This window comes from Nanorana parkeri, unplaced genomic scaffold (assembly GCF_000935625.1).
Source record: "Nanorana parkeri isolate BGI_ZX_2015 unplaced genomic scaffold, ASM93562v1 scaffold580, whole genome shotgun sequence".
In the NCBI taxonomy this organism is placed as follows: domain Eukaryota; kingdom Metazoa; phylum Chordata; class Amphibia; order Anura; family Dicroglossidae; genus Nanorana; species Nanorana parkeri.
This window is the reverse complement of record NW_017306848.1, coordinates 828,420-853,761: the sequence shown is the minus strand read 5'-3', so window position 1 is coordinate 853,761 and position 25,342 is coordinate 828,420. Positions and strand designations below refer to the sequence as shown.

Below are 25,342 nucleotides of genomic sequence, written 5' to 3'. Positions count from 1 at the left end.
GCACCGATCGGCACCCCATACACGCGATCCGCCGGCTCTAAAGCCGGCGGATCGCTTGTATGGTATCAGGCATCGCTGCCTGTTTTTAAAAAACGGCAATTTCCCACTCGCGCGCCTGAGCCGACGTCTAGAGACGCCCGCTCAGATCTAGAGAGCTCCGGGCCGGCCGTTTTTCTACTACGGCCGGCCCGGAGGCAGTTAATTCCAATTTTAAATCTGGCTAAAAAGAAAAAAAAGTTTGCGAAGTAACGGTTGTTTGGGTCAGGAGTGGAACACACGGCCGCTCTAGGTGTCCAGCAGTTGTTTTGAGAACATAGAGCTCCTGGTCATTAATCAAGAATCTGCCCAATTGTGGTCAGCTCATAGTTCAGCTGTCTATCTGATAAATGCTTTCATTTCCAGCTTGGCACTTCTGGTATACCACTGCAATGGTAGCGTCTCCCACCGCCTTGGTGATGGAAATACAACAAATAGTTCTCTTTAATCCAGTTAATTCATTAACAATAACATGTTTAACGCAGTATTTTTTTTTACCTACATCCCTTATTATATATATTTTTTGTGTATTATAATTCTCTTTAGCGAGCGTGCAAACCGAGAGGGAAAACGCTGATTCAATGAAGATAAAATATGCATGTAAACCAAAACGATACCCTTCTCTCATTTGCTCCCTTTTGGTCTGTTAAATATACCATTTGAAAGCGTTTTGTTATCTGTTTGAGAAGTGCAAAATACCTTATGATCTTGCCAGAAATCCAGTGCTGTCCTATGCACTCTGCAGTGTTATCTCAAGCCATATTATCAGGGAGTGTTCTGGGACTCCTGAACTCCTCCCCATTTTTTGTGGTGAGGAATGTGTAGTGTAGTCCTAACACGCTTCTGTTCTAAGCTTACAGTGCTGCTTTTCCATTGGTTGTGACATTGCAAAAAGTGTTTATTTACTGTGATAAAAGCAAGTGCATAACTGCATAGATTCCTGCAGTTATGGGGGTTAGTGTAACTGAATATTAAATTGCAAAAATGTAATTAGCAGAGGTTGATAAAATGTGGCAGTCTCTTTTAATCACCATGTCTAGAGCACACGTCAAAATCTGAATTATCTAGAAAAGGGCTTAAAACCCCCAAAATAGCAGAGGCCCTATAGAATAAAATAAATGCTAGTTTTTGTCGCAGGATAATTGATCAAATCAATATTTTTAGAAAAAAATATACTAAAGTGAATTTTAGTGCACACATTTATATTTTACAAAAAAATTGGTTATTATATAAGATGTAATTGTGTCAGATAAATAGATAACAAACATGTCAAGCCTTAAAGGAGAACTATGGGGTTAGGGCTTTTCCCCATAGTTCTCCTAAGGGTAACAGGAGGTCACAAACTAGCGTCCTCCTGTCACCCTAAGCTCAGTATTGCGCGAGCTACAGCCCGACATTACTGTTGAGATCTACCCAGCTGCGGGATTGACAGCTGGCTCTGCCTATCTAGAGGCAGAGCCAGCTGTGCCCGCCACCTCCCCGTCCGTTCCGCCAGTCAGCGCTGGAGGATCGGACAGGAGAGGGGGAAATCCCTGCAGGGAGCTGTGAGTGACAGTCACGGCTCTCTGCAGTGATTGAGAAGGTGAGCGAGCGACGCTATGTGTTCGCTCACTTCCCGATCTATTGAGCCGACCTGTGACAGTCTCATTGTCACAGGTCAACTAGAACTATGAGACTGAGTAATTTTCACTCACCTCATAGTTCTCCTTTTAAAACAGCCTACGCCTGTGAAATGGCAAAAAACTACAGTACCCAAAATTGCCCATAGGCGATATTCCTTTCCCTCATCAGTTTAGAGTTGACAGTGAGAAATGGCCCTAAAATGATTGCTCTCAATCCAACGTTCGTGGTGATATTTAACATGTGGCACAATCATTTTTTCACATTGGTGCACTCGGGGGTGTGTGTGTGTGTGTGTGTGTGTGTGTGTGTTTGTGTCCGTCCGTCCGTCCGTGGGGGGGGGGGGCTTTAATATTTTTTTTTTTTCTTGTAATTTTTAGCATCATACAAGTGATCGGCAGTTCTACAGCCCCCCAATCGCTTGTATGTGAAATCCGGGTGCGAGCTGCGAACAACGATGCAAAGGACATGGCTACAGCCATGATTTTGACTTTAACCACTTTTTGACTTTAACACAATGTTTATAAACGTATTAAGTAGTTAAAGTAGCTCAAAACCCAATCATTAAAATCTCTTATAAACTTCAAAGAAGTACTCTGGGTATATTACACATTAACCCTTGCAGTGTAGCAACCCCCACACTGCAAGGGTTTAGTGCTCATTTTGCTGTAGTCTTAATACCGGGGTGTCAAACTCAATTTCATTGCAGGCCGCATCAGCAGGGTCCCAAGAGAGGGTGTGTGGTCTCGCCAGCAGCCCCGGTCGGTCTTAGCGGGTGGGGACAGCGTTGATCCACAGGAAAGACATTTGCCAAAGGCGCTGTAAACGGACACCGCAATTCACAGGAGGGCAACCGGGACCTTGCTGGGGACCTGGCAGCCTTCCTTGAAGTCTGTTTACAGCGCCGGCTTCGGTCTCATTCAAAGTGCGGGTATCGGCGCTTGGTATCGGGCCATTTTCATGAGTATGAGTACTTGTGAAAATGCCCATTTTCGGCACCGGTATTGGTATCGATGTATCCCTAGCCAGTAGGGATGCACCGATGCAGAGTATTTTGGGCTAGTACTCGCCCAAATGCTTTTATGATAGCCCAATACTTCCGGTATCAGGAAGCCGGGCAGCGAGTCATTACACGCTGCCCGGCTTCCTGAATGGCCGGAAAGCCGGCTCTGTGCTCCCTCGTCACTAGGGGAGTTACTTCATGACTCACTGCCCGGCTTCCTGATTGGTTGGGAAGCTGGCCAATCAGGAAGCTAGGTGCTGTTAAATAACACGGCGCCCAGCTTTCTGATTGGCCAGAAAGCTGGCTCCATGCTTTCTCGTCACGTAGTGACGAGAAGCATGGGGACGGCTTCCCTGCTAATTGGGAAGCCGGGTGGCAAGTTTTTACACGCCTCCCGGCTAATCCGGGTACCGGTATCGGTGCATTCCTACTAGTCAGTATGTCCAAAGTGTTCTGTCCTGTCTGCTGCTGACTGCGGAGACAAGGGGGGGTGCAGAGACGAGTGGGTGTCGCAGCTGCAGCAGAGTTGCGAGGGCCACATCAAATGGCCTGGTGAGCTGGATTCGGCCATGAGCCTTGTGTTTGACACGTATGGTCTAAAATAAAAAAGGATATAGTTACCCTATCCTCGGTCCTGTGGCGGGGACTACTCTCCTGCTTCGCTCCGGCTGTGGAATGTCCCTCGGTGTCATGTCCAATGCCAGTGAATGGATATACAATTAGCAGAGTGGTGTAAATACTGTATTGAGGAGGGATGACGGTGATAATCGGCTATGCAGCAAGAAGAGGGGGATGTATATAGATGGCCAGTGAGGTGGAGCAATGCAGGTAGGAGAAAAATTAGGATGATCGTAGTTGACCCAGATTTGCACCATGGGGCATGCTGGAGTAAGCACGGTCAAAAGCACCACCATTCAACAAATGGTGTGCGCCACTTTTTTAAATTTGTCACAGGAAGTGCTAATTAAGCAGGCATGTAGAAATTGGTGCATTTAATGAGTTAATCCCCTCCACAGTGTTTTATCAAACTAACGGGTTTATGGGCGGATGCCATTTGCACAGCAATAGTGCCTGTAGAAGATGGTGCTGGGGAGTATAGAAATTTCCCATGCTCCTCAGCACCACATAGGAGAGCTATATGCTGGACGGACATTTTATAAATAAACCCATACATGTCATCCGCTTAGGATGTAGGCCTGCTTTATTGGTATGAGCAACTTGCTCTTTGCCAAAGTCTTGGCTGAGACATCTATCTTGGTCTTTGCTGATGGGAAGGATTATTATTCAGGCAGACACTGATCAACCAGCTCTGCCTGAACAGCAGATCCCTAAACCTCTTTAGAAAACCAGCTGATGGAGGGAGCACTGAACCCAATTCTACATGAAGGTTTTGTTTTCCAATCACTGTTTATGTGGTTCTGCTGGATTGGAGTTAAATTTATGGATAAAGGTGCCCATACACGGTCCGATCGAACCGTCGTACGATTGTCGTATGGCGGCCCCATCCTGCCCCGATTATCGCAAGGTTCAATCAGCGGTAGTTAAAAAAAACCACCTGGACGAAATGCGGTAATTGACCGCACATATTTTCGTTTGCACATGAGCAGTGTTAATCGTACAATTTCTTATTTTTTGGTTTAATATATTTTTATTGTTATTATTGATTCATATCCACACAATTACACCAATTTCATAAAACTTATTAACATCTGTTTGTTATTTCAAAGCATAAATAAAACACATTCTAAATTACAAATGTCTATAACATTACTTTCAATAACAAACATTACCCGTTCTATCTCTTTCCCCTTCCTCATTCATTCTGATCTTTCCCCCTTCTACTCACTTCTCACCTTACAGCCCTAACTCATACCGAACTCATATCCTTATCTGGGGGGAGGGGAGGTCTATTTTATGTGTGTTTGTGATTTTCGTCTTCCAATCGTACAACTTTTGACGTATGGAAACGCCACCAACCTTGCGAAAATCGTACGATCGACTGAAGTTTCCGAACATGCAGGAAAGACAAAAGTCGTACGATTGTTCAGTACTGGCGGTTCCACACTACCCATACACCTTACGATTCTCGTACGAAAAGTCGATCGCATACGATTATCGTACGATAATCGTAAGGTGTAAGGGCACCTTAAGTCCACTTTTTCAGAGATAGTTGGAGGTTACATGAAAGCAGGAGTTGGAGTACATCTATGTTTGTAATAAAGTTCATACTTTTGTTTACTGGATGATAAGTCTTGCAGTGTTTCCCACTGTCGTATTTAGCTGTGAGATTGATGGCTAGAACTGCCGACCTCTACGATGTACACAAGTCTTTGTGCGCTCTTGTTTTGAAAGCATGCACTGAAGGGGGTCAACAATTGTTTGGCACTGTGACAATGCCCCGTTTAATCTGTTTTCCAGGAATGATTTATTAATGGTTTGCCGCCAGCTGAACATGGAGGATTCGGTGGCTGAAATCATGCATCAGCTTGGAGCCGACGAAAATGGGAAGATCTCATTTCAAGATTTCAGCAAGTGTCGTATGCAGCTAGTGCGGGAAATCAGAAAGGAGGAAGTAGATTTGTCTGACGACTCCCTCAAGAACAAAAAACTGCGCGATCGGATCACTTCCTGGCCGACTGGGAGCGATCACAGCTTAGGTGGGTTTTCTGATTATTTAAAGCTGTTTTATATGAAGTGCTGCTAGGATGTGAAATTTGGTGCTGCAGCACGTTTTAAAACGTTTGGAAAATAATAAGGAAACGGCAAATTAAATTTCATTTGCCTTTTTTTTCTGCAAATGTTTTGTTAAATTAAGCATTTCGAGAAATTGGCAAATCATTTATCTGTCATTGAAAATTATACAAATATGCACTAAAAAGAATAAGAAAACATTGCACACAATAAAAAAACAATTTGGTCCTAGCGGACAACTTATGCTGTCCTTTAAATGCCTCCACCCCTTTGAGTGGCAGTTGCCTACCCAAATTCTTTACTTTTTAGGCTGTATTCCTCTGGATGGCTAGGGGCTGCCATGATTATGGACCAGCCATGAGAATAATTTCACCAACTAGCGCACATGTTCAGTAGGAGCTGGACATGACCAGGACTTTGTCTTCAGAGACTGCGGTTGCAGAGAAGGCAGCAAGTTAAGCTGGGTATACAGTACACGGTTCATATGTCATTTGAAAATTAGTTTTTAGAACATTGGTTCCATTCTCTAATCGTTAATGGGGTCAAAGCGATTTTGACTGTAGTGATAGAAAGAAAATCAACGGAGAGTGATTGAAAATTTTTCTTGATGAAACAAATTCTAGCAGTGAATGTTTTTTTTGTCCAGGAAAGTCCATTGCTTCCAAAATCGAATATGTAAATCAAACAAAATTTTGAACGAAAGTTGTCAATTCTCTGATAGCATTATCAAATGTTCTGATGAGATTTTTTTTTGTACGAATGTCCATATGAAATTCCAACTACGTATAAGAAGCTTTAGGCACTCAGGAGTATTTTAGTATATGGCTGTGGGGTGGGGGAACATTTAAAGGACAGCTGTCCTCTTAAGGCTGAACGTTTTATACGGTTATTAAAAACACTGTAACACATTTTATTGATCACTTTTTTTGTGTTTTAACAGAGACCTCATGTTCCTGAAGTCAGGAACTCAAGACTGTGCCAAATTGCTTTCCAGGCTAAATACCTTTTTTTTTTTTTTCTTAAAATAAGACCACCAGGCAAACACAATCTTAACCCTGGTTAATTGGGCTACCCCTGCACTGCAAGGGTTAAATGCTTGTTTTAGTCTAGGGTGTAAAACAAAAAAATATATATTTTCACCCGAACCTCTGTCCCACCTGGCTGCTAGTGTGGTCCCCACAGTCTCTCTCCTACTCCGCTCTGGAAGTGAATTGTCAGCGTACTCATGTCTAATACAGTGTAGAATGGGTAAAGTGACAAAAAAAAAAACAACTTTTCAGAAGAACCCGCTGATACCTTCTTGCACTTCTTCACCACTTTGTTGCTTTATCAGAGTGTTGGGTCCTCTACCTGCCTAAGCTTCGACACAGAGCTTACAAAGGTTTAATTTAACTTTCTTCTCCACACATGACAGTGTTGGCAATTGGCTGTTTAGGCCCAAGCATTGCATCCTGGGAAAGGTCACATGCTCCTATATACCCTGAAGGACCGAGTATTTACTTAAAGAAGAACTATGAGGTGAGTGATTTCCACTTATCCTCATAGTTGGAGCCAACGTGTGACATTAAAACTGTTGCATGTCGGCTCTATTGATAGGGAAGTGAGCGAACACATACTGTAGCTCGCTCACTTACCAATCATCTCCCTGCAGAGAGAACGTGATTGTCGATCACTGCTCCCCGCAGGGATTCCCACACCCTCACCCCTTCCATCCTCCTGCTGAGTGGAGGAACAGACTGGGGAGGGGGCGGGCACAGCTGGCTCTGTCTATCAGAGCCAACTCGACAGCATTGTTGGGATCCATCACGGCTGCAGCGCTCAGTATGTAGCGAGCTATATACTGAGCTTTGGGTCACAGGAGGACGTTCATATATGTCCTCCCTTGACCCTAAAGAGAACCATGGGATAAAAAGGTTACCCCTTAGTTCTCTTTTTAAGGCTCTGACAAATCTCTGATTGGACAAACTTCTACCCCATAAACACATTTAATTTTAAAGACCTGCAGCTTTCCCGAGAACAACAAAGTGACCAACATTTTTTATTTCTAATATTTATCATGCAGGTGCTCTATCAGGAGCTAGGGAGAGTTGGGAGTATGATTCTGGAGCACGTGACCTCCAGAGCCCAGACCCACAGAATCATTCCATCATGCAGAAATTTTTGGAATTTGGGGGTAAAGCAACCACACAAGCAGCTCTACAAAGACTTCTTTCTCAGAGCTCCTGTCTCGGCAACAATGTTGGGGGAAGCTACCTGGAACTTGCCAATACTGTAAGTAAATACCTATCTATTGCTTCAGTTTTATTGCTTCTAGCAAGGTAGAGTGGTTTTTTTATGATGTGCTCCTGCCGCCTCTTGTTGGAGGCAGTCCAGCAAGAGAATAGGTCACCAGCATGCAAGAGGATGAACATTTTGTATTTCTATTTGTATGCTCAAAGTTCTATAGTGGCATTTTTGCTAGACACAAGTTAAAAGGCATACTGGGTTACTATGGAAAAACTATTACAAGCGAAACTGCATCTGCTGCCTACAGCAACCATAGTTGACGAGGACCGGACTAAAAAATTAGTAGTGGTCCTTGGACTCACTGTAAGGGTTAAATGCTCATATCTATGGAGAAAAAAGTGTCAATGTTTTACTCATTCCTCACTCCTGCAGGCTTCCTGCCTTGAATAAGCGTGGTCCCAGGAACCCGATCTTCTTCGCCACTCATCCAGCCGTGGCCTCTCCCAATGTTAATACAGCTTCAGAGAGGTCCGTCCACATACTAGCAGTGGAAGAGAGCGCCAACTGCTGGGCTAATAAGGGAATTATTGCTATCTATACTCCTAGACAAAACAAGCATTTAACCCTTGCAGTCTGGAGGGAGGGGTGCTGACACTACATAGAAATAATTGTAGTGCTGATTGATTTAGGTGCTGTTAGAATTTTAGCCAATTAATTTTGTTTGGGAGGTTTTATTGCTTCCAATTTCATTTTTTTTGTTTTCGATGGAGTAAGGAATGGTTAAACCCTTATCAGGTCATTTTTGCTGTGTACGGCTAGGAAGATTCCCCTTTTACTTACTGGAGGCATAAAAGGAAATGAGAAGAAATCTCTATAAAGTAAATAGCATTCCCATCTTAAAGGGTTGTGCGAGCAATAGGTGACCCCTTTGGAGGATTTTGCCTCACCTTTTCCCCTGATGAGAACTCAAAATGTTTGGCTTTTCCCATCACTTCCTATCCTGCTGAAAATGGTCGTCATAACAAATCGGGGGGGAAATCTCCACACTGGAGACTCTTAACAGCAGTGACATATTGAAACAAGATCCAGCCCTTACCTGGTTACATCTACACTTTACGCTTTACAAATTACATGTTAGGGGGTTAGGTATCAGCCAATAAACACCGGGTTCACAGCACCAAAAACCTACATATAGTAATCTTAGCATATGGCCGTAGCCCTTGTTCAAGCTCCTGATGCAGCTATAATAAATGGAGAAATGCTAGCAATTACAGTTTTGATTTTCTTAAACATGAACGTAAGTAAAATTGATAAACAGGAAGTAGGGAGAATTGGACCTGTTAGGTTGAGGGAGAAGGCCCCAAAAGCAGGACTCAGGTAGTTGGTATTCTACTCCTGTACGGAGAAGTGGATAGTGATGACTTTTTCATGGTTTATTGTTGAATGTGCACTTGGAAAAGAGCAAAAATCTGGGAAAGAATTGATAAAGTTCAGCTTGGCTGGCTAGGGAAGAAAGAATAGAAGTCCCAGCACCTGACCTGAACTATGGGCCAGTGAGCTGGCACAGCACCCTGCATAGTTGGAAAAGTGGATAGTGAATTGTTTTAGTCTAACGATTTAATGTTTTCTAATTTGAATGTCGGCCATTAAACATCCTCTATGATAATAATGCTGTGCAATGTGAATGTCACTATACAGCATCATATTCATTCGGGATTTCTTTCTTTTAAATAAATGTCTTTTTGGAAATGTTAATCTGCGACTAAGGGATACTGAATCCTGATTGAACTGTGTAATACCATTACATTATTGCACGCTTAATTATGTCCAATCTCTAGGTTTTAGGAAATTTCCATCTTTCTGTTGTGGTTTAAAAAAATGTAATTGAAATTCCACACATTTTGCAGAGAAACTGATTCCTTTAAATGATAGCAGTAATTTTCTGCAGTGTACATTTCCGTCTATTAGAGCATATTTAAATTATAATGAACATCAGGCTGAGAGAGTGTCTTTTCATTTTGGGAACTTGTGTTGAGAAAAATTTCATCTGTGATTCCCCAAGGACTGCAGTTTTAAATTACAAGTGCCAGAAGTCTAATTAACAAAGAACAGATAGTAATTGCCAGCTTCAAGTCAAGAAGGTAGAAAAAGTGGTTAAAGCTATCCAGTTTTTTCTTGGTTTCACTTTGTTGTCTGGCATCCATCTATCTCTGACCTTATTGCAAGGGTGGGCACAGTCTTCGGAGATTGTGAAGTCAATCAGTCTGATGTAGCCTCTAGCATACAGTTAAGAGTGGACCTGAAATAATAAAAAAAAACAAAAAACATTTGCTATGTTCTAGGGAACACATTTTAAGTGTTAATTGGGCCTAAGCGGTACCCAGAAAGATGTATTTTTTTAAAGATTCTAAGCCAACCCTTTCACCTAGCAAAATGGACGCTTCCACACATAAAAACCATGCAGAGCAAAGTATGGGAAAAGTTCAGCTGAAAGGAGACCAGTCAATACTGGTGGCTAGTCTTTTGCTCTGTCCAATTGTTTTTCTTTTGTTTAAACTTGCAGAATTAAGTCCTCCTTTGTAAAATAAAAAGTGTGTGTGTGTGTATATGTGTGTGTATATATGTATGTATATATTACACTCTTAATATAATCACCTTGCCTTTCACCGTGATGCTACAGTATGTTTATGGTGGGAGGATTACCCACTGTTACCTTTTTGGCTTTTACTTATTATTCTTTGTTGTGATGCAATGTGACATTTATTATATTTAAGGTTAAAGCATAATATTGTCATCTAGACTTGTAAATATTATTGATGGGTTAGATTGAGCAAATTTCTTCTTAACCCTTGCAGTAGGGCTACCCCCACACTGCAAGGATTAGGTGCTTCTTTTTGTCTTAACTGCCAAAAAGAAAGCTTTACTCACCCGAACTTCAGAGCTGGATTGCTGCTACTTTGGTCCCTGAAGCATGTTATTTCCACTGCAGCGATGGTATATCCACTGGTGTCCTCACATCCTATACACTTTATATAGCACATGATGACACTGGGACCTTAGACAGCTGCAGTGGAAGTGGAGAGAGGCTCCAGGGACCGATCTAAGAGCAAGCTGGCTCTGAGGTTTGGGTGAGTATATCTTTTACATTTTACTAAAAAAATGTCAGCACCTGACAAAAACAAGCACTTAACACTTGCAGTGTGGGGGTAACCCCACTGCAAGGGTTATTAAAAAAAATTGCCTGGAGTTTTGCTTTAAATCACCTGCATGTTGACATAACCAGTCATTTTTCTTTCATGTAATGATCAATTGTGCTTTTTACATGCTGGAAAACCATATTCTGATATGCTGTATTACTGTATGCTGTTGCATTGTATAATGTAATAAAGTTAACGGAAAAAAAATGGTCTGGCCACCTGAGCTGATGGTAGGCTGGGCCTGGCAGTGAATGGCTTAAACTTGCCTTGTTAGGTGCAAAAGAATTGTTGCTGAACGTAAGCACTACCTTACCATGACCGTACGGATGATTAAACTGTCATAGTGAAAATTAGATTATCTCTTCTATCTTAGTCCTGAAGGTGCCTTCAATTTAATGTGCCACAAGAAATCTATTCTGTAATATATCAAAATTAAAATATTGGTGCTGACATGCGAGGCACCAGATTGTCAGCGCCAAAAATGTTGTGCTGAATCCAACTGCACCATGCTGCGACGAGCATTTGGCATTGTCTGCTTGAATATCTGATTATATAATTGTCATGTACAAACATGTAAAAATGATAACCTTACAATTCATTTCAGGTATATTTTATTGTAACACCTTTAATGAGTGATTTGTATATATTGTTTTTAAATTAAACTTTATAAAGTGTTCAAGTTGCTCTTTGTTGTGGATCCGATGGTTGAATTGGGCTGTTTGTTTAGGTAACACATTGCTGCAGAAAATTCAGATTAAAAAAGAAAACATTTCCTACTAGACTCTCATTAGCCTGAAATAACCTGTGGAGCGTCATGTTTTTATGGTGAGAAATACTCACTTTGGATCAGCAAATCATAAAAAAAAAAAATCTCTTCTTAATTATAGACTGACTGACTAAAATTGCACTGGGTGGCTCAGCGCACCTTATGTGCACCATATCAATTTTTGGATTATAGTTAAGGGTAAAATTTATGGCTTACTGCAATGAAGCTGATTTTGGAACCTTGCCTAGCACCAATATTAGGAAGACATTTCTACTGTTATCCAATATCCAATTTCCTTTTTGCAGCAATATTATGCTTTCAATGGGCTGGGAAAAGGCTTGCATTTGTTTAATGAGAAAATATCCTTTCATACATTTAATAAATCTCCTTTTCCTTATTCATCCCCACTGACTAATTAAAAAATAACAAAAGATCAAATTTGGATGTCAGTGGGCAGAAGTTCAAGTGTATGTATGTATGTATGTATAATCTATCTATGACGCTTTTATGCGTGTTTGGCGTGCGTCAATGCAAGGGCAAAGACGCGCGTTGTACAAGCCATTTTTGGGGTGCCATTAACAAGTAATGGGGAAGTATATACTATCATGATAAATAAAAAACCTAATCAGTCATATGACACCAGTGATAGTAGCATCTAACGTACTGTTGCGATCAAAATGTAATGTGATAAAAGCTTTGGAACCTGTTTACAATATGCCAAAAAAAACCTGTACCATATGAAAATGAAGTAAATGATGAAGAAAAATAAAAATAAACATGCATGCAGTATTCTGGTTTAAGGATGAAACAGAACATGTTTTCTGCTGGGTGAAAGAAGTCAGAAAAGGTACTTGTCGTCTGTAGAGTACATTTGTATATGGTGTATCCATACTGCTAGCTTGTGTTTTTTCTTTTTACTCTTTGTGTTATCGTGAATGGTCATGAGAGGGAGTTCTCAGACAGATTAATGAGGCCAGTCTTTGTGCAGCACAGGCCTCTCCAGTGTTTTCTCTGTGTGTCTACGAACGTGGTGCCAAACTCTGTTCACTAGAGGCAGTCTTCCCGTATGACGGTGCCGGGGCTAATGCCAAAAACTACTTTAGCAATTATTTGTGTAGCAAAAAATGACGTGAATTGTCTTTACACACCGAGATGCTTCATTATAGAAGAGATGCTACAAGCTAGTCTGGGCAATTTTTCTCTTTGATTGGATATACACCTTTTTCAAGAATACTGCGCCATATGTGCAGTGCATTTAATTAAAAACAAGTTATATATACATTAAACAATGATTAGCCACTGTTGAAGGTGATTAGTTATTCCTCCTCGGCCCTGCACTGGAAAACGTGAACAAAAGCTTGAACCTTGTTTTGATGGGGAAAGTGAGACTAAGGCTACCCTCAGTAGTGAAATATTCTTCCAATCTGGTGTTTTGGTTAGATTAGGGGACAATCTCATTTCTTTGTCTGCACCAAATACCACCCAATAACTCCTTGGAAGCATTGGCAGGTCAGGCATTTTAGAAAACCCCCTTCCATTTCTGTTTTCTTTCCTGGAGTAAGCAGAACTGGGAATATCCTGCCACTACTCCCTCTTCCCGCCATTCCCTTCTTCAATCACATAAACATGTATATATGGCAAAAAGGCTGAAAGTTTAACAATCGATACTATACTACAGCAGGTGGTTGTTCTATCCTGGCCTGTCAATGTTCCCACTGGCAGGGTCGGGCAGAGGCATCTGGAAGGGCCCTAAAGCTAGACATAAAATAGTTGTCTAAACATGCTAAAAATCACTTTTAAATTAAACATTAGTTCATCCCAGAACAGTTCATGCAAAACGTAATAAAGTCCTCATGGAAATTCTTTACAGCCGGGATTTGTGGGCCATTTGTCTCTTGGACAAATAACCATTTAACGTATATGTTTTCATCTGAAGATAATAAAGCACATTCAGATTTCCTTTACCTGGAATCATGGTTTCAGTATTACCTGGCACTGCTGCATGTGTAATTTGACGTCTTGGTAGGTAGTAGTAGCAGCAGCTCGCTGCACATTGTATGACATTCGTTCAGTGGTGGCCCTGTCACCACCTTTCTGCCCGGCATCCTTTGCTCAGAAAATTCTCGGGTGAACAGTGACTGCAGCCAATCGGCTTAGCGTGGATGGAGGAATCTGTTATACATTTTTTTTTGTTCAGGCTGCAAGTTGTACAAAAAAAAGATATAACGGTGTTTGGCCAGTTTTACTGAAATAAATTTCGAAAGCTTAATGGGCATACCTTGCCCTCTCTATTCTACTTATACCCTAGCATAGGCCTTGGCACAGAAGATATTTATTAGAATTTTAACTATTATTGCCAATCATCTTGGATCTCATCGAGCTAACCATTATGGGCATTTTTGCTGTATGGAGATGTATAATTTCTTGTGTGTACAGGGGTGCTCGAATATATAACGAAAAAACGGCTCTTCTGCAAAGCCTTTCTAGATGAGCTGCTCCTGTAACTGATTTCAGCACAATGACCTCATGGTAAAGAGCATATTATCAATGTAGGATGGGCTCAGCTTATTTAATAAAAATTTGATGAAGGGTGAAGCTAGTGCACATTTATTGTCTACTACATTCTCTATGAAGCTGCAAGAGTGACCTTCCTTCCAGTATTTTTCCAGGTACGTACAGTAGATTTGGATCTCGTGAAATAAACTACACATATAACAATATGTTTTCAGAGCAGTTGCAGGATTTAGTGGTGAACTTTCTGTTTTGATATCCACAGGGGCTGTAATTGCTAAAAACAGAAAAGCTTATGTAAGCTTTATGGTTGTCTGCTTTTCTTTTTCCAGTTTACGCATTACATACATACCAAGAGGGTATCAATTTGTATTGGTTCATTAAGAAATAGCAATGTCATTAAGATGAGTCATGAATGTTCCGCTGGAATTCATTTAACTGAAATATTATGGTAGATTTTATTTACATTTCTTTATTACATGAATTCTTCAGAATGATCTATACACTTCTGTCAAGTACTGAACATATATCTCTCTAAGAAACGTGAGGGGGAATAAAAACTTAGAACTATCCCACGCAACAACTGGTGGTAGACATGGCTTAGAATGAAGATAAGCTAATGTTGTTTCTTTGGGTAGTTGTGGTTTGAGCTGCCTTAGGCTCCATTCTCCTATACTGTTTGTGTTTTCTGTGCGGAAGACCACGTGGCATGCAGATGCTAAAATCTTTCATCTGCACGGATTCCGCTAGTTTGTGGCTATTACTATAGCCGTGAATGTGCGGAATCCGTCAAAAAATTTAGCTTGGACTATTTTGCAAGCCGAGCGGTTTTGTACCGTGTGGCCCCTGCAAAAGTTTGAATTCATAATTTAGAGCGCCTCAGCGCGTATTCGTATGGCCGAATACACGCGGACAACCGTTCTTGTGTGAATGGAGCCTAAAGCTTGGTGCACGCATCAGATTTTTTTTCTTTAAGCCTTGTAGGCTGAACAAAAAAAAATGGCAGATTTCCTTCAGCCACTCTAAAGGCGGCCATACACTCTACAACCATCGCAAGACTTTAGTCTTGCGATGGTTGTACAGGGATTAAAAAAAACGTACAATCTGCCTATCTTGGACAGGCAGATCGCACTCTCGATCTTTGCAAGCACGCCCCCCTGAGGGGCGGGCTTCCGATGACCGCAATGCTGAACGGGCAGTGTGCGCGTTCGGCATTTGTCTTCCGAGCACCGTTCTAACCAGCCGAGAATTGTATGATTCCTGGCTGGTTTTCGAACATGCTGGTTCGACAGAAGACGTGCGACCGTACAGTAGAAACGGTCGCACGTCTCCGTTCACACTGCTCGATTATCGTACGAAAAACCGATCGCATACGATTATCGTACGATAATCATGCAGTGTATGGGCACCTTAACTGTGCTGTCAAAACAAGTAAACAGTTCTTCCAGTTGATTGACTGCAAGCACTGTCCAGCCAATGATTTTCAGCATGTCTCTAACAAAAGTCCACCTAATGATTCCTGCTGAATCAAACAAAATTCAGTCCATGTTTACTCAGCTTTAGATTTCAGTCTGGATTGTTGGCACCTACGGAATATAATTTTAACCACTTTGCTACTGCAGCAAGTTTTTTCAGCTTAAAACCCCCAACAATTCTATATTTTCTGAAAGCGGAGGCCCTGCAGAATAATTAAATAATGCTAGGTGCAATTTTGTGTCTAATGATACAAATGTTTATCAAATAGATATTTTTAGGAAAGATCCACTAATATAAAAGTGCACACAGACACAATATAATACCCAATTTATGTGAAAATGATAAGATGAGCTTGCATCGGGTAAATGGAGTTACCAGTGAGTGAAGCCCCATTCTAATGGACCCCACAGAAGCTGATGAAGTTCTTGCTTCAGCAGCTTCTTTTATGGCCACCGCAGTTAGAAAAATTACAGCCAGATCCGCTGATTTTGCTACCTTCGGGTTCAGTAAGTGGAGGGGAGATGAGCCACTACAAGTGTACCAATATCCCTCCAATGAAGCCGCACACACCTGCTGTGCTTTTCCAGGGCTCATACAAGCATGCTGAAAGCTGGGAGCCGGCTGGAGAAAAAAATGTTTTAACCACTTTGGGATGAAGACTTGCATACGTACTTCGGTACTAAAATGGTTAAAATATGTCTAAAACCAAAACTCTTTTTTTTCTTTAATAGAGTAGGGAATGGTTAAAATCCCTGTCAGTACTTTTTTCTTTTTGGTCATGCTTATTTTATTTTCAATATGGCTGTTGTTTTCTCTGTTTATTACTTTTTCTCTAAACACCCGTGCTATAGGCCTAGAGTTTACTCCCTCTATTCAACCATTCTCACCTCTATCAAAAAGTATACATAACCCTGCATGAGGCTGTACGTAATGATACCTCCTCAGTCTCTCACTCACACACAACCTTGAGCAATATCCTGGTATGTCAGATAAGGAGCACCTAAGACCTCATCTTATTGTTTACATTGAAGGAGCGATGCTTCATTTCTAGTCTTTTTCATACATGCCTGTGTGGATATTCATTGTAACCAGATTATGTTGATGTTCATATGTTGAATTTGCTCTACAGTATTTATATTTGGTTTCTGACAACTGCATTTGCTTGCCTGGAATAAAGAATGTAAAAAGAAAAAAAGTCAGTTGCCATTTGTGTCCCATGGGTGGGATTCCCTTTCAATTCCTGTTGTGTGTACAGGACAGGGAGTTAGAGGACATCTCTCCAAAGTGAGGGAAGTCTCCCTCAGAACAATTGTCTCTATTAGAAGACTCCTAATTTTGGATTTAATTGCACTCTGTCCCAGTGACAGTAGCTACCAATCAAAAAAGGGTGAATATCCCTAGTAGGGACACAAAAAAAAATCAGTAGAAACTTGAGAGGGGATCTGACCCCCTCATTCATTCCCTCCGAAAGCTAGAAAATAAGTTTTGGCTTTAGATACTTTAGGGCTCATTCACATGGGCGTGCATGTCCCTACAGTGTGCAATCCCCTTGCAAAGACCTAATCCCGGGAGGACAGGTGCGTGTTATTGCGTGTAGCAGCCTGTACCTCTCTACAGTTACACGCATACAAACAGGTCCAGGTGCTCACACTTGGACGCAGACCAATGAAGGCTCCCTAAACCACATGGATGTGCAGGTTCGGGACTGTGTGTAACTATGGAGGTACAGGCTGCTACACGCAAATACACGCAACATCTGTCCCTCCCGGGATCAGGTCTTTACAGAGGCGTGCATGCCCATGTGAACAAGCTCATAAAGTGAAACTATAGTTCCACTGCTACAAGTCCTTCAGCACGTACAGATTAGAGCTGTCCCTCTTTGCCCTTTCCTCCACTGCCACCATCTTCTGTGTTTGTGTCATTCCTATTTGGTCATTGGGCTGCCACTGATGTAATGCCTGGGCAGTTGCATCATTCTGGCATCTGGCTCCATTACGGATGTTTGGCATGGGTTGAAAATGTACACTGGGGGAAGTGTGCTAAAAGTTCTGATTTGTATCAAACCTTTGCAAGCTAACAAGCCACATTCAAAAAGAACATGTGGCAATAAACCTTGTAGTCTTGAAATGATAAAAATGGCATAACCTCTTTTTTTTTATCTTATGCATGAGGAATTTGGCATGCACACTTTTTTTTTTTGGGTAGATTTTAACCTGAGAACTTCATGACCAATGTCAGGACTTTGGGGACCACTTGTGGCTCTAGAACATTGGGTCTGCATGACTTATGTAGTCTATGCTTTCACTACATGGCTGGTAGGGAGCAGCTTTAGAACCGTTCCAAGTCTTTAGGCATTCTTTACAAGCATAGCTAAGTGAATCTTGGTATTCAATAAGCATAAGATTCGGCTTCCTACAAATGGTTTTGATGAAATCTTTTATTATTCGTTTTATATTTACAAGCTACTTTTACCTTTTTGTGTAGCAATTCTTAGATGGTTTGTTTCTGACTGAAAGTCTTATCACATGGCCTGTGTGATTCCCAGCACTTGGGTATTCATTTAGTATATGGATGATGTTTTAGAACAGGCTTGTGGTAAGCACAATTTTTTTTAAGTAAACATATTCACAGTCACAGTTTAATAGCCCCCCGACACAGGTCTGTGGATGCTTTATCATCAAGTTCCCAACCATATCTGAGACAATCGTGCCTTTATAAATATTTAAACCTTTTTTTCCTTCGTGCAACCTTTTACTCACATCGTAAACAAAGAAACACGGATACATACGTTGCTTAGAAGAGAAGCTTTTATAGACTGCAGCTGATGGGTTGAGGTGTAGTACTGTTGTAATGGATTTGTTAGGTTTTCAATACATTCCTTATTTTAGACCCAATGATGTAAACACTACTGGGCCCCTGTGATTTTCTGGGCGATGTAGGCAGCTCCTGGTTGGTGGGAGGGGCTATACATGGCTTCCTGGAAAACATCACAGTACCCTGTCTCGGCCCTCCTCAAGAGCCCTTAGTCATGGTACAAACAGTGGGCTGGCTTTTGGGAGGAGTGGAACAAATATCAAAATTCCTTCATGGCTGGGTATTATTCAGGTGGGATGTAATGCTGAGCCTCCATAATTGAAAGAACTGAAATCCAATTTATGAAAAGGGCCGTCCAGGGACTGTAAGGCTGGGGAGGAAACCACTAGATAATGCATGACTTTCTTCAGACAGAAAATGAGGTGGGCTCTATGTGACTTGCTGCAGCTTCCAATGTATACTCTGAGAAGCTCACAGTGTGCAGTGAAATCACAGTAAGAAGGGATGCACTTATACCTTTTTTTTTTTTTCTTGACTACCAATACCAATACTTTTCCTCAAGTACTCCCAAGTAATACCAATTACTGATACTTTTTTTTTTTTTTTTTGGGGGGTGTCAGGTAACAGGTTTTTTTTCTTAAAAAAAAAAAAAAATAATAAGACTGATTTTAGGACAGTGGTGTAGTGCCGGGGCCCGGTCGCAGCTGCAAACACTGATCCTGGTAGTTCTGTGACTGACTCTAAGCTGCAGAGGGACTTCAAATCTCAGCAATACATTATACAGCTGTGCAGAATACCACCAGCTATAGAGGACTACAAATTCCAGCAATCCATTATACAGCAATGCAGAATAATACCATCAGCTTTAGAGGACTACAAATCCCAGTAATATATTATACAGCTATGCCAACCATTTTTTCTGTTGTAATGTTATCCTGCTGTAAGGCTAAACGTGTGCAGATGTAAAAAAAAGAACAAAAAATAATTTAAAATCCAGTCCCCAGAAAGGAGAGGGGGTATTATGAGTAGAGATGTAAAATTTCCAAAAATGTTGAAGCCATGAACTTTTTTTTCCAGAAAAAAAAATGAAATTTTCTGGAAAATTGAAAAAAAATAATTGTGGATTATTTTTAGAAATTTAAAGTCCTTTTTGTTACACTAGGAACATGAATTGCAATGTATATAAAAGTATTATGCTTGACATAAAAGTAAAGCTTATTCAGTAAATAAACTGAACTTTTTTTTATTACAAATGGAATAACAAGGACTGTATACGTTAATAACATTTCAACTATACATGAGAACAGGTAACCACCCCCTTTCCCTCAAAGGAACAAAACAAGTAAGAACATATTTGCAAATTGCAGCTTTGCTCTCAGCAGAAGTTGCCCTGTGGAAATGTTTCCAACTCTAGATGTTGGTCTCACCATTTTACTGAGAGGAGGGGGGAAAAACGATTTACTGACCAGATTAAAGGTAACCATTATACTGTGATGGTGTAGAACATTATTAGGAATCATTTTAAAGGTTATAAAGATAAAGGAATTTGTCAGACAAATAAACCCTCTCTTACCTGTCAATTCATGCCTGAGGGGACAGAAACGATCATCTACTATCGCACCAACAATCACCCAACTGTAGGAGGTACAAGATAGAGCCCACAAGCTAACTAAACTGGAGCCTTTCCTCTGCAGTGCCCCTAGTGGCAGAAATGCATATTTCTTTCTGAGTTTGAGAACTGCATTGAGAAGTACAGTGTTACTTGAATTGTATTCTAGGATTTGCTTGTCTTCAGCTGAAAGAATTGTGCAATAATTTAAGACTTTAATTAAAGATTTCTGAGACTCTATGTAAAGGGTTCTTAAACCCTCCGATGTTTTTGCATACATCTAGTGCTAGCAATCAGTAGATGTATGCAAAAAGTGTAAAAAAGGCATTGAAAAGGGTTAATACTTACCTGTGTCTTCCCCGCGCGCTCCCGTCCGAGAATGTGAAAATTCTCGTGCGGCCGCAAAGCATCTTTGGGGTGAATATGCTTATGGAGCTGAAAACAAAACAATCATTTCATCAGTAAGTGGCTTCACCCTCAGTTCGCTGACCAAACTGTACTGCTTAACTACAGCAGTGAAGGATGAGGTCGCCAACCCAGCTATGCTGTATGATAGGGGTATTTTGATCACAAGACTGGCTGAACACAATTGCAGATCATCTAGTAGTTGATAAAACAGTTTTCATGTATATGTATTTCAGTTGTGTTTTAGCTGAATTTTAAAGCTGAATTTTAAAGTGATGTAATGCTCTTCCCAGGCAAAGCAAAGAAACAAGTTCACTTGTTTGCATGACAGCCTCTCGACATGACTTATGTTCATGTTCTGCTCGCTGTTTGCCCACTAAAAAGAGAGTTAAAAAAATATATATTTAATTTTCAGGTATAGGGTATTTGTGACTATTTCTACTTCCTCCCATCATGATGGGTGCCTGATCATCCAGTTCTCTTTTTTTTATTCATGCTCTTGTCCAAGTACAGTTATTACTGATTCTTTTTAAAGGTTGCATCCACCTAAACTGATATTTCAGTATGGGGTTAATAGCATATTGCAGCACATGCCTGATTCCTATTCTCCTAGACTGGGGTGTTAGACCTTGACACCCAGGGCACGTGCTCCAGGTCTCCTCAGTGTCCCGAGTCCTTTGAGATAGGGAAATGGTACATTTTATGCATAATCTAGTTTGTAACCCAAACTAAAGTATACACTGAAACACAAACACTGAAACAAAAGCATGCAGTAAATATCTTATTTTAATTTGCATTTTAAAACTGTTTTAAGGGTCCCTCTATTTTACTTTTGATTCAGGTGAAGTTTCTTTTCAAAACCTGGGGACCCCCAAACCCAAGTGTATGCTGTGTACATACCTCAACGTGTAATCAATGTTCCTCATTCCACAATGGAAAACATTTGTTATTTCTCTCCTTGTCACTTGCATGTGTGTCAAATCTAGTTCTGCCTTTTAGATTAGCTTCATTGTGCACAGGTGTTAGCTACTCATTATAGAAGTCACTTAATGCTCTGCAATATATTTTTCCCTCTGAATAATTAAAATATTGTAATATTTTTGTCTCTGTAGCAAGTCTCTATTGTAAGGATTGTTGACTTTTTAAATTTCTCAATCTGGTTCCAATTTTCCTAAGAGCTCTTCTTCAGTCTGTGGGGAGTACTCCATGCAGTGCCTCGAAACCTCCCCCTTCTATTTATTCTTGTGTAGACCAACTGCCAGGTGAGGTGGAGAGAGCTCTGGTGTGCTTTATGTTGCTATGTTCATTGGTTATTACCATTTTTGTAAATTCACCAGTTGAAGTTTTATTTAAGTTGTCTTTGCATTTTCAGTGTATCTTTCAGATTATATGGATGGATAGGAAGGGCAAGGCTGAGTGCTTTTAAGGGTTTAGGTGGCCAATGTGTTTAGAAGGAGGAAAAAGCTATAGCTGGCACAGTTTGTGTGATGGCTCTGATGGGTGCAGCCCCTCCCTGATATATGCCACATGCAAGTTCCAGGGCAGGTCTTAAGTGAATAGCTTATGAGTGGGGGAATGGGTGCTTCCATCAGACTAACCAGACGGGTGTTTTTTGTTGGTTTTTTTTGCTTCTTGACAAATACCTTTTTAGTGTGCCTGTGAGTGAAATGGTTCCTGATTTCTACATGGAGCTGTACTACCCTGAGGAAATATAACATCAATTCTAATCTCTCCCCTAGTACATGGATGTCCTGTAATCTGGTAGATGAGCGCAGTTATGGAAATTTGTAGTAATTTTATCAGCTTTAAAATGTAACTCCAAAGAAACTGTTAATATATGTAGTATTCAAAGGATTCATAATTGTGTTTAGCCAGTCTTGTGACCCAGACACCAGAGATGGGGTCCCAGACCCTTGTGCAATGTACAGTGCAGATCAGTGATATAGTGTAGTTCAATAATACAGCTTGGTCCTGGACCTGCCTTTGCCTGCAGAGTGAAGAAATAGCAGCATGCTCATATGGTTGCCCCATGCTTTCTTTTCCTGTAACCATGTGCATACTGTTAGATGGACAACATTGTGCAAAGCATTATATCCCCGTTTGGCTCTCACCGCAGTGCTGCTGATCAGATGATTACAGGAAGCTTAAAGAGAAACTCTTCTAAAAACTTGAATGCTCTAGGTTAGGTGGAATAGGGCATGTGCCAATATTCTGGTTTGGAGATCTCCCCTAAACCTGGCAAGCCTCTTATGAGATCCGCTTGCAAACTATACTATTGCCACCAATGTAAATTAATTATCTTCATATCTATACGTAGAATCCATTAGAGGGCAAGTGGTTGCAGTATAGGAGTATATGGAGAATTTACAAGGGCAGTTGCAAGCTGAGCTCAGACTGCTAAATTTGCTATGGATAGCTTGTCATAGCCTTGCTGGGATTTCACCAGAAGCAAAAAAAAAAAAAAAAAACCCATACTCTGATGCACGTTTAGGTGGAGTTGCCCAACACTGAATACTACACACTGATCTGTGCTCATGTCTAGCAAGTCATCACCAGTAAGCAGTTGTATGTACGCTGTCCCTATTTCAAAAGATTATTTGTCAGTGCTTTCTATATATTTATGTTCTAATCTACTATCGCAGTTTAGTGTTCAGTAAATAGTATAAAAGTGTGAACCTCAGGCTCCATGTATTTAATGTTTCCATATGTCTTCTTCTCTATATGAAATCCATCATATTCCATAAACATACAGAGATTAGTGGCTGTTGCAGCTATCAAAGGATATCAGCACACTGAGGAAAATTGTTAACAGATTGCAGTCGTTAAGCCATGCTGTTACGGGGATGGTCTTCTATTGCTAGTTTAACAGATTTGTTTGAATATTTACAGCGGTCGTAATGATCATTTCCTGATGAGAATGTTTTAGGAGGTGGAAGTTTCTCTTCTTCCCTTTTTTGTTTTTTTCCATGTTGCATAGAAACCTGGTGGACTCGCCGACCTGTAACTTTATTTCACACAGAGGAACCCTGCTGAATTAACATGAATTGTTCTGAATATCTGCTCTGCATCTTACAAAGGATGGAGGAGATTAAAAGCACCGCAAGTGAACAAAGTAAATTGTTGGACAGAAATTTAAGGGATACTTAACATTTATATGTAATGTGGCTGGAAGGCACGTTTGGGACAGTTCCTTGGGCAGGAGCATAAGAGGGTTTTAGTTTGCTGGTTGTTTCACTTTGTTCTTTTCATTTTGACGTGTCTTGGCACTTGGTTATATTATGGGTAGAACTGAAGAGGTGGGTTGATGGGAATCAACAGACTTTCTTTAGCTCAAGTAACCTTTAGCCTTGCAGGCTTTTAATTGGTGAACATCCTAGAAGGCCGTGGTCATCTCTTATGGTTGGAGGCACAGGCCTGTGTGAAAGACGTTCCTTTGCTATGTGTAGGCAGTATTATCTCTCAGTGATTTTTTTAAAGTCTGAGAGTTCTTTTTTTTCATCAGAATTGGCTGCGCCTTATTCATTTGATATTGGTTTTCGCTTTGTGCTGTATTCTATGCATTGCACATTATAGGGGGTTTCCACTTTATCACGGTCCTCTCCCTTTGGGCTTTAACGTGCATGATTTGCATTAACCCTACCCATTAAGTGTTTCAGTAGAGCTTGAAAGTCCTACAGTAAACTGCTAGAGGACTTCAGGGAATGACCTGGCTCCTGCCACAGAGATGGAGATCAGTGTCCAAGTTGCCCAGGGCTGGACCAATCCAGATCACCAATGCTCCTTAAAATTTACAGCTGGCGTCTAACTTCCCTCACTAGTTGTCAGCGGAGCTTGCTCCTAAAAATACATTTTTCAGACTCCTAGTTTAAACAGGCTGGTTCCTAAATTTCATATTGATTTGTCTACCCCTGAGTTAGCCTAAATTGGTGGCTTTTCCAGACATGAGATCATGCTGTATTGTATGCATTGCATATTAAAGGGAGGGAACACTTTTATCACGCTCCTCTCCCTCTTTGGACTTTAGAGTGAGTGATTTGAGTTAACTCTACTGAGCAGCAGTTTCAATGGAGCCTCAAGGCCCTTCCATCAACTGATGGAGGACTTTTTGGGGAACAACTTGGCCCCTGCCACAAAGATGGAGATCAGAGTCCTCTTGGCCTCATAAAGATGTTGTAGCTGTGATCTGTCAAAATATAGAAGTACTACAAGAACTATTTATTGGATTAAATTGTGCTCTATCCTTCTATACTGCATTATGAGATTCATCTGTGTTCCAGGGTGGATATAATGTTGTAGATATATCTGCAAAAGGCCTCTGTGGCACGTGTGGTGGGATATATGAAAGCAGGAAGAAAATGTGACCTTATCTGGTTGTCCTACAGCCAAATATGTCTGAAGTTGAATAGCTAGTGTTTACAAGACCGTCCCTATGATTTACCTATAGATGAGGGATGTTACCAGTCCGGCTGTATGAAGATCATCTCTGTTTACAATGAAACTAAATATTTGGCTGAATCTGCTTATTTTGAAGCAGACCAATTTTATTTATTTTAATAAGAATCCTAGTATTTTAGTGGGCTCAGGGCCTGATCTTTGGTTGCATTGGTTTACATGTGACTCAGACAGATCCTATTGGGGAATGTGATACAGTGTGGTTTACACCAGGTCTCATTGGTAATTATGTGTATGTCAGCATATTATGTACAATCTGTAATGTGTAATAAATGATTGCTTATAGACGGTTGGGGATTTGTCTTCCTTTTTTGAGACTCGTGAAAGTAAATCAGCAAGTGAGAACCAGGGGGACCTTTTTTGCACTGTATACATTACTGTCAATAATGAAATAGTTCTCCTAGTTCCCTAGTGTTGTATTATATATATCTTATACACTGTGACTATGGTTCTATTTGAGAGCGCGGGGTACAGGTTTAGTGTTTGCATTAAGTAAAGTAATTAGATACAGTGGAAAGGGGCTAGAACCTCTTACC

The 25,342-nt window shown here is 40.8% G+C and overlaps 1 protein-coding gene across 1 annotated transcript in view; it reads left to right on the top strand.

Moving 5' to 3' along the window:
* Positions 1–25,342, top strand: part of MCC (mutated in colorectal cancers) — a 249,605-nt gene that overhangs the window by 46,890 nt on the left and 177,373 nt on the right. The window contains exons 2-3 of the mRNA XM_018562500.1: positions 5,078–5,316; positions 7,413–7,621. Coding sequence (XP_018418002.1) covers positions 5,078–5,316; positions 7,413–7,621 — 448 coding nt within the window. The remainder of the gene's footprint in view (positions 1–5,077; positions 5,317–7,412; positions 7,622–25,342) is intronic.